The sequence below is a fragment of the Nannospalax galili genome, unplaced genomic scaffold (genome assembly GCF_000622305.1).
Source record: "Nannospalax galili isolate Female #2095 unplaced genomic scaffold, S.galili_v1.0 scaffold1328, whole genome shotgun sequence".
Classification (NCBI taxonomy): Eukaryota; Metazoa; Chordata; class Mammalia; order Rodentia; family Spalacidae; genus Nannospalax; species Nannospalax galili.
In genome coordinates, this window is record NW_008358795.1 from 706,895 (window position 1) to 716,979 (window position 10,085).

A 10,085-nucleotide genomic window follows, 5' to 3' on the forward strand; every position below is an offset into this window, starting at 1 on the left:
AAATAAGCTAGGAACTAGGCTTCTGTTTCTGTTTTTAAAGTTTTTTTTTTTTTAATGTGTCAAGTATATTGCTTGCATGGATGTAAGTACATCTGTGTTGTGCAATGCCTGTGGAGATCGGAAGGTATCAGATCCCTGGAACTGGAGTTACAGATGGTTATTAGCCATCATGTGGGTGCTGGGAACCAAACCCTGGTCCTCTGCAAGAACAACCAGTGCTCTTAACTGCTGAGCCATCTCTCCAGCCCCGTTTTGTTTTTTAAACTATTTTGTATAAGGATGGTATTATTGTGTTCAGTTCAGCAACATGTGCTAAAATTTGAACAAAATAGAGAAGATTGGCATAGTCTCTGTGCAAGAATGATGGCAAATTATGGAGCGTTCCAAATTTTAAAAAATAATTAGAATAGCCAGGTGTGGTGGCACATGCCTTTAATCCCAGCATTCAGGAGGCAGGGGCAGGCGGATCTCTTTGAGTTCAAGGCCAGCCTGGTCTACATAGCGAGTTCCAGGCCAGCTGGGGCTACAGGGAGACCCTGACTCAAAAAGACAAAAAAAAAAAGAATATAAAAGCCAGAGCTGTGCACAGTGGCATGAATCTGGAATCCCCGTACTGGAGAGGTGGAGGCAGGAAGATCAGGAGTTCAAGGTCATCCTTGACTACATAGCAAGTTCAAGGCACTCAGGAGGCAGAGGCAGGCAGATCTCTGTAAGATCTAGGCCAGCCTGATCTACATAGTGAGTTCCAGGCCAGCTGGGCCTACAGGGAAGCCTTGTTTCACAAAAACAAAAACCAAAGAGAGAAAGAGAGAGACAGAGAGAGAGTGAAGAGAGGAAAGGAGAAAGAAACTTTGAGATCATCCTCAGCATACAATGTTGATGTTAAAGGCCAGCCTGGGCTACATGAGAACTTACCTCGAAAAAAAAAAAAAAAAGACAAAACTTAATGTGTATTTTCTCCTGCCCCCCATTTCAAACAAAAGAAAGGAAAAGAGTCCAAGTGTGGTGGTGCACGCCAGGAAACCAACCCAGCCACTCCTGAGAGCTAGCCCGAAGGATGGCAAGTGAGGGGCCAGCCCGGCCTGTCTCAAAATAAAACAACAATGAGCTGCACAAGGGTTCATTGGGTAAAAGCACTTTCAGCCAAGCCTGATGACTTAAGTTCAATTCCAAGGACTCATTCAGTGGGAGAGAACTGATTCAGAAAGCAGTTGTCCTCTGACTTGCACACACGTGCCATGGTACATATGTGACCCCCCCATAAGTAAATAATATAGTTTAAAAACATTTCTTCTTAGTGAGTTCTAGGCCAGCTGGGGCTACAGGGAGACCTGTCTCAAAAAGACCCACCAAAAAAATTCTAGAACAACAGAAAACAAAACAATGCCCCCCCCCCCCGAAAAAAAAAAAACCAGAAAAGTAAAGGGCTGGAAAAGAGCTCTTTGCCTAGCATGCACAAGGCCCTGGGTTCCATGCCCAGCACTGAGAAAAAGAGAAAAGACATACCAGTATCCTTCGTTAACTGAGGCGCAAATCTTAAAATATAATCACACTAAATGAGGGACATTATATAAAAGGATGGGTAGTTAATGAGCAAGGCCGTCTTTCAGGAACGCAGGGTGCTGGGCATTTGGAAATCAGCCAGTGATAGCTCATGCCCTTAATCCCAGCACTAAGGAAGGCAGAGGCAGGCGGATCTCTGAGTTCAAAGCCAGCCTGGTCTACACAGTGAGACCCAGCCTCCAATCAGCCCATGAAATTCAGCGCACATCCCACTGACAGCGCTTGGTGGCAACTTGTCTCGTGCAAGCCGCACAACCGCCTGACTCTGGCCGGTTAAGCGTCCTGGATTTGGTGCCTGGTGCTCACTGCCGGGTCCCATGTTGCAGAAACCGCGGGACAGAGACTGCCAGAGTGCGCAACCCCTGAGCTGCAGGGATTGTGGCGTCCCAAGGGATGTCTGGACCGAGCCCCGAGCCCAGGGCTGCGCTGCGCTCGGCTTCTGCCCGGCCCCAACCACTCCCACTCGGGAGCTCTGGACCCAGAAGCAGCTGGAGCTGAAGGTGGCCGAGCTGGTGCAGTTCTTGCTGGTCAAGGACCAGAAGAAGATCCCCATCAAGAAGACCAGCATCCTGAAGCACGTCATCCGGGACTACAGGGACATCTTCCCTGACTTCCTCCAGCTGGCTGCGGAGAGACTGCGGTACGTGTTCGGGTACAAGTTAGTGGAGCTCGAACCCAGGAGCAATGCCTACATCCTGATCAATACCCTGGAACCCGTGGAGGAGGATGCGGAGGTGAGAGGCAGCCAGGGCACGCCCACCACCGGCCTCCTGATGATTATATTAGGGCTCATCTTCATGAATGGCAACAGCATCTCAGAAACGGAGGTCTGGGGCTTTTTGCGGCGGTTGGGGGTATACCCTACCAAGAAGCATTCAATTTTCGGAGACCCCAAGAAGCTCATTACTGAAGACTTTGTGCGGCAGCGTTACCTGGAGTACCTGCGCATACCCCACACTGATCCTGTGGTCTATGAGTTCCAGTGGGGCCCACGAACCAACCTAGAAACCAACAAGATGAGTGTTCTTAAGTTTGTGGCCAAAGTCCATAATCAAAACCCCACGGACTGGCAAATGCAGTACTGTGAAGCGTTGTTGGATGAGTAGGGTCAGACCGGAGTCCAGTGGTCAGCACCATCACCTTGAAATCACATGGATTCAGAGAAGACACCTGAGATAAATGTCTGGGATTCACAAGCACAGGCTGAAAGGAGGGAACTGAGGGTGGAGGGAGCATAGTTCTACAATAATAAAATGTCTGAACTGCAGGCTGCCTTGAATTTTTTTTAATTATTATATTATTATTATATTTTGGTCTTTTTTTTTTGAGACAGGGTCTCCCTGTAGCCCCAGCTGTCCTGGAACTCACTATGTAGACCAGGCTGGCCTTGAACTCACAGAGATCCGCCTGCCTCTGCCTCCCCAGTGCTGGGATTAAAAGCATGTGCCACCAGGTCCAGCCTTTAAATATTATTTTATGTGAATGAATGTATCGCCTACATGTATGTAAGTGCACTTGAGTCATGCAATACTCAGAAGTCAGAAGAGAGCATTGAAGTCCCCTGGAACTGGAGTTACTGATGGTTGTTAACTGCCATGTGGGTACTAGGAACCGAACCAGATCTTCTGCAAGAGCAGCCAGTGCTCTTAACCACTGAACCATCTCTCCAGCTCCCTCTCAGCCCCTTTTAAAGATTTTTTTATTTTATATGTATGAGTGTTTTGCCTGCATGTATGTTTATGTACTTGTGTGCCTAGTGCCCAACGAGGCCAAAAAGGGGGCATTGGATCTCCTGGATCTGGAGTTTCAGATAATTATAAGCCACCATTGGGTTCTGGGAACCAAATCTAGGTCCTTTGCAAGAGCTGCAAGTGCTCTTAAGCTCTGAGACATCTCTTCAGCTCCCAGGTTTGGGTTTTTTGTTGTTTTTGACACGGGGTCTTAGGTAAGCCAGGCTAGACTCAAGCTCCTGATCCCCTACCTCTTGAGTTCTGGGATTACAGTCTTGTACTGCCATGCCTGGCTCTTTATACAGTTTTTTTGTTTGTTTGTTTTTATTTTTTATTTTTTTTTTTTGGCTTTTTGAGACAGGGTCTCCTTGTAGCCCCAGCTGTCCTGGAACTCACTGTGTAGACCAGGCTGGCCTTGAACTCACAAAGATCCACCTGCCTCTGCCTCCCAAGTGCTGGGATTAAATGTATGCGCCACCATGTCTGGCCTTTATACGGCTTTTAAAAGTAGCATGGTGGTACAGGTTTGTAATCCCAGCATTCAAGAGGTGGAGGCAGGAGGATCACCTTGAGTTGGAGGCTAGCCTGAGCTACATAGCGAGTTTCAGGTCAAATTGGGATACATAGCAAGGTCCTGTCTCACAAAACTAACTAAATAAATAATAAAATATTTTAAAGATTTATGTATAGTCTTATTTTTTAATATTTTAAATTTGGGGCTTTTAAAAATTTATGTCTACGAGTGTTTTGTCTACATGTATGTAAGTGCACCCATGTTATGCAGTTCCCTCAGAGGCCAGAAGGTGGTGCTGGATCCCCTGGAACTGGTGTCACAGACAGTTATTAGCCACCATGTGGCTGCTGGGAACCAAACCCAGGTCCTCCGCAAGATCTTAACCATTCTTAACCACTGAGCTCTTAACCACCGAGCCATCTCTCCAAATCCCAAGATTTATTTATTTATTTATTTATTTATTTATTTATTATTTATATCTTTTAGAGACAGGGTCTCCCGTAGCCCCAGCTGACCTGGAGCTCACTATGTAGATCAGGCTGACCTTGAACTCACAGAGATCTGCCTGCCTCTACCTCCAAAGTGCTGGGCCTACAGGCATGTGCCACCACACCCAGCTGATTTATTTATTTTTATATTGTGTGCCAGTGTTTTACATGCATGTATGTATGTGTACTGTGTGTGTACTTGGTGCCAGAAGAGGATGTGGGATCCTCTGAACTGGAGTTAATAGACCAACATGATCTGCCATGTGGTTTCTGGGAAATGAACCTGAGTGCTCTGTAAGAGTAGCAAGTGCTCTTAACCTTTGACCCATCTCTCCAGTCCCATTTTTTAATTTTTTTTTTATTTTTTATTTTATGTATGAGTGTTTTGCCTGCATGTAAGTGCACCCATGCATGCAATTCCCATGGAGGCCAGAAGAGGGCATCAGATCCCCTGGAAGTGGAACTATGGCTGATTGTTGACTTGCCATGTGGGTGGCAGGAACCTGAATCCTTTGCAAGATCAGCCAGTGCTTTTATCCTCCGAGCCCCCTCTCCCATGTTTTTATTTTTATTTATTTATTTATTTTGTGTGTGCGTGTGTGTGTGTGTGTGTGTGTGTGTGTGTGTGTGTGCATGTGAGTGCAGGTGCTTATGGAGTTTAGAAGAGGGTGTTACATCCCCTGGAGCTAAGTTATAGGCAGTTGTTAGCTGTCTGATGTGGGTATTGTAACTGGAACAGTATTTGCTCCTAACCACTGAGTCATGTCTCCAGCCCCTAAGTAAAATGTTAAAAGCAGAATAACAGGAAAATCCACATAATTATCCTGAGAAGGGGAGAAGATTTTGATAAAAATCAAAGTAGGTGTGTCCGAGAACTTGGTTAATATGATAAAGGCATATAAAAATTGCTTCAAATGGCTGGTCATGGGGGCACATATGCCTTTAATCCCAGCACTCGGGAGGCAGAGGCAGGTGGATGAATCTCTGTGAGTTCAAGGCCAGCCTGGTCTACATAGTGAGTTCCAGGACAGCTAGGGCTATAGAGAGACCCTGTCCCAAAAAGACCAAAGAAAAAATTTTTTAGTTGTGTGTGTGGGGTGTGTGTGTGATGTGCATGGGGGCCCATGAGTGCCACAGAATGCATGTGGAGGTCAGAAGACAACTTTGTAATGTCAGTTCTCTCTACCTTTAAGTGGGTTCCAGGGATTGAACTTGGGTTGTTAGGCTTTCACCTGCTAAAGAAAAACACATCACCTGCTGAACCATCCACCAGCCCCCAGGAAGTTTGGGTTTGAAATCTTTTTTGTTTTGTTTTGTTTGTTTGAGATAAGTTCTCACGTATAGTCCTGGCTGGCCTGGAACTTGCTGTAAAAACCAGATTGGCCTCAAATGCACAGAGATCCACCTGCCTCTGCCTCCCTAGGGCTGGGATTATAAGCGTGTGCTACTATGCCCACCCCCCCCCTTTTAATTACATTTTAATTTATTTCTTTTATATTTTCTTTATTTTTATTTTATGTGTATGAGTGTATTGTCTGCATGTATGTGAGTGCATCCATGTCGTGCAATGCCGCGGAGGTCAGAAGCAGGCTTCGGATTCCCCTGGAACTGGAGTTAAGGACAGTTCGTAGCCACCATGTGGGTGCTGGGAATCGAACCTGGATCCTCTGCAAAATCAGTCAGTGCTCTTAACCCCTGAGCCATCTCTCCAGCCCCATTTTAACTTATTTTATTTTAGGGGAGGGCAGGCCACAGTACATGTCTGGAAATCTGAGGAAGACTTGAGTCAGTTCTCTTTCTACCGTGTGGGTTTGTAGGAATTAAAATCAAGTCATCTGGTTTGGCAGCAGATACCTTTACCAGCTGAGAGTCTTGTCGGCCCTCCAGTCCCCTTGATTTTTATGAGCCAGTGTCTCCTGTGACCCCAGCTGGCTTTGAACTCACTACATAGCCTTGAACTTTTCCCCACATCCCCTCTCAAAGTAGTTATGGATTTGAACTCTTGATCTTCCTGCCTCCTCCCAGGTGGTAAGTACCACCACACCCATCTTGAAAGTCATTTTCTGAGACGGGAAACAATCAAGGGTTTCCTTTATCACCATTTTAATCACTTAAGCCTTGTACTGGAGGACTAGTAAGTCAAGAAAAAGAAATAAAGGTATAAAGCCTGGAAAGGGAAACGTAAAACTTATTTTAGATTATAGGGCTATATAAGGCTTTTTATTTATTTTTTTATTTTATGTATATGAGTGTTTTGCCTGCACCGGTGTCATGCAATGCCGCAGAGGCAGAAGAGGGCGTCGAATTCCCCTGGAACTGTAGTTAAGGATAGTTGGTTCCTAACCACCATGTGAATGCCCGGAATTGAACCTGGGTCCTCTGCAAGGGCAGTCAGTGCTCTTAACCACTGAGCCATTTCTCCAGCCCCTTAGCACAGTATTGTAATTTGTAAAAATAAATAGGACTGGAGGTGTAGTTCAGTGATAGAACACTTGCATGCATAGGACCTGGGTTCAATGTCTGGTACCACAAGAAATAATAAAAATAGGAAGCCAGGTGTGATGGCTTATTGCCTGTAATCCTAACACTCAGGAGGCTGAGGCAGGAGGATTGCCAGGGGTTAGGGATCAACCTGGGTTACATAGTGAGTTCCAAGCCAGCCTGAGCTACAATGTGAGACCCTGTCTCAAAGAAAAAGAAATATGAGCCTGACGTGGTGAGTGCACGCCTTTAATCCCAGCACTAGGGAGGCAGAGCAGGCAGGTCAGCCATTAATAATTATAAAGTAAGGCTGTAAAATGTACTAGTTAGGCCTGGCCGGAGGGGGGGGTAGCTCATGTGGTAAAGTGCTTGTGTTTCGAACATGAGGAACTGAGTTCAATCCCCAGAACCCATATTTTAAAAGGAAAAAAAAGGGATCAGATACAGCAGCACACAGTCATAATCCTAGCACAAGGAGACAGACAGGCAAATCCCTGGGACTTTCTGCCCAGCCAGCGTAGACCACTAGATGAGTTCCAGGCCACTGAGAGACCCTGTCTCAGAATAAACAAGAAAACAAACGTGGGGGCAGGTGAGATAACTCACTGGGTAAAGGTGCTTGCCACCAAGCCAATCCACCCAAATTCAGTCCCTGGTACCCACATGATGGAAAGAGAGAACTGACTCCTGCAAGTTGTCCTCTGACCTCCACACATATACCTTGGCAGGAATGTAACCCCAATAGATAAATGAAAACAAATTATGGTGAATAGTACCTGAGGAACAGACAGTACCAGAGACTAACTTCCACATGCATGCGCGTGCACACACACCTTGATGTATGTGTGTGTGTGTGTGTGTGTGTGTGTGTGTGTGTGTGTGTGTGTGTGATTTAAAGAAGATTTTTTTTTAAAGTCTCTAAGTACCTTTGATTATCATCCCAGCATTTGGGAGGTGGAGGCAGGAGGATCAGGCCAGCCTGGGCTACATTATGAGTTGAAGGTCATGCTGGGCTACATAGACCCTGTCTTTAAAAAAAGAAGGCTGGGCCTGTGGAGACAGCTCAATGGTTAAAAGGCTTGCCATGAAAGCCAGGTGTGGTGGCACACACCTGTAGTCCCAGCACTTGGGAGGCAGAGGCAGGTGAATCTCTGTGAGTTCAAGGCCAGCCTGGTCTAAAAAAAAAAAAAAAAAAAAAAAAAAGAGGCTTGCCATGAAAGCAACAGGTGTGAGGATGGAATTTGCATCCTCAAAACCTGTATACATGAGTTTGGCAGCCTGATGTTAATTAGAGCACTGAGAGGACAGGATCCCCAGAGCAAGCTGGCTAGCTAGGCTAACCGTATTGGTAAGCTCCGGGTTCAGCTGAGAGACCCTGCCTCAGTAAATAAAGTGGAGAGTGGGCTGCAGAGATGTCTCAGCAGTTAAGAGCACTGGCTGCTCTTGCAGAAGACCCAGGTTCAGTTCCTTCCCAGCACCCACATGGCAGCTAACAACCAACCATAACTCCAGTTCCAGGGGATCCGACGCCCTCTTCTGACCTCCACAGGCATTGTAAGACACGGGTTCACTTACATACATGCAAGCATAACACTCACAGACATAAAAATTAATTAATTAATTAAAAAAATAAAGTGGAGAGTGATTGAAGACTTATATCAGCCTCAGGCCTCCACATACACACTCACACATACATACACACACACACCCATATATATGCAAACATACAGATCAGTGGTAGAGCACTTGCCTAACACATGCAAGGTCCTGAATTCAATCCCCAGTACCGCAATAGGAAAAAATTTAAATACTGTTTGAAATAACAGGGAAGAGGCTAGAGACATAGCTCAATAGTTAGAGTGGGTACTGCTCTTGCAGAGGACCTGAGTCCAGTTCCTAGCACCCATATCTGGCAGTTCACAATTGTCCATAACTCCTATTCCAGGACATCTCATGCCTCTCTGGCCTCTGTGGGCACTTGCACTCATGAGCATAACCCTAACCTCCATAGACACACAAGTACACATACTTTTTTTAAAAAATAAAAATAATTAAATCACAAGGGAAGAACTCGTAAATACCTATGGATAACTCTGGTAGAAGATGTTCATCGGGGCTGGAGAGATGGCCCAGTGGTTAAGAGCACTGGCTGTTCCTGCAGAAGACTCGGATTTGAATCCCAGAACCGACATGGCAGCTAACAACTGTCCAAAACTCCAGTTCTAGGGGATCCTACAGCCTCTTCTGTCCTCCATGGGCATTGCACAGATGGGCACACTTACATACATGCAGGCAATATATGTATACACATAAAACAAAAACAAAATATTTTTTAGTTTTAAAAAAATAACATAAATCAAAAAAGGGTGGTTGTTTTGGTCTTTTTGAGACAGGTTCTCTCTGTAGCCCCAGCTGGCCTGGAACTGGCTATGTAGACCAGGCTGGCCTTGAACTTCCAAAGATCCACCTGCCTCTGCCTTCCAGTGCTGGGATTAAAGGCGTGTGCCACCACACCCAGCCAAAAAAAAATTTTTTTAAGTGCAGCGAAGGTACTGGATCTGTGACTTATCTGGTAGAGTGCTTGCCTAGCATTCCCAAAACCTTCGGTTCAATACCCAGCACCCTATAAACTGGATGAGGTGGTGCATGCCTGAATCCCTGCACTTGAGAAGTAAAGGCAGAGCGTCATCCTCAGCTATATAGCCAGTTCCAGACCAGCCTGGGCTACATAAGACCCTGTCTCAAAAAAAATAAATAAATAAATAAAGCAAATGCAAGAATTGTATAGCTTCAGTGTCATTAATAATTGCCATTAGCAATTCTGAAGTCTGGCCATGTCTGTGAAACATTTTCTCAATTGCCAATTGATGTGTGAGGGCCCAACCCACTGTGGGCAGTGCCACATCTAGGCAAGTGGGCCTGAGCTGTATAAGAAAAGTAGCTGAGGGGCTGGGGAGATGGCTCAGCAGTTAAGAGCACCAGCTGCTTTTGCAGAGGACCTGGGTTTGGTCCATATGGTGGCTAACAACTGTTCGTAACTCCAGTTCCAGGGGTTTCTGACCTCTTCGTGCATTGCACGACACAGGTGCACTTACATATATGCAGGCAATACACTCATACACTTAAAAAAATAATAAATAGGGGCTGGAGAGATGGCTCAGTGGTTAAGAGCACTAATTGCTCTTGCAGAGGACCTGGGTTCAATTCCCAGCACCCACATGGTGGTTAACAATGATCCATAACTCCAGTTCCGGAGGAATCTGACACCTTCTTCTGACCTCTGTGGGCACTGCATGACACAGGTGCACT

The 10,085-nt window shown here is 45.8% G+C and overlaps 2 protein-coding genes and 1 pseudogene across 4 annotated transcripts in view; all 3 read left to right on the top strand.

Annotated features, from left to right (window-relative positions):
* Snx32 (sorting nexin 32) overlaps positions 1-10,085 on the top strand; it is a 21,722-nt gene that overhangs the window by 4,316 nt on the left and 7,321 nt on the right. The gene's annotated exons all lie outside the window — the stretch shown is intronic.
* LOC115068290 lies at positions 293-393 on the top strand (annotated as a pseudogene).
* Positions 781-2,815, top strand: LOC103724999 (non-structural maintenance of chromosomes element 3 homolog). The gene has a single exon (XM_008822210.2). It carries the CDS (start codon positions 1,881-1,883, stop codon positions 2,667-2,669), a length of 789 nt encoding a protein of 262 aa, XP_008820432.1. The 5' UTR covers positions 781-1,880; the 3' UTR covers positions 2,670-2,815.

Coding starts and splice junctions, on each gene's coding strand:
- LOC103724999 (XM_008822210.2), top strand. CDS start 1,881: ATGTTGCAGAAACCGCGGGACAGAGACTGCCAGAGTGCGCAACCCCTG.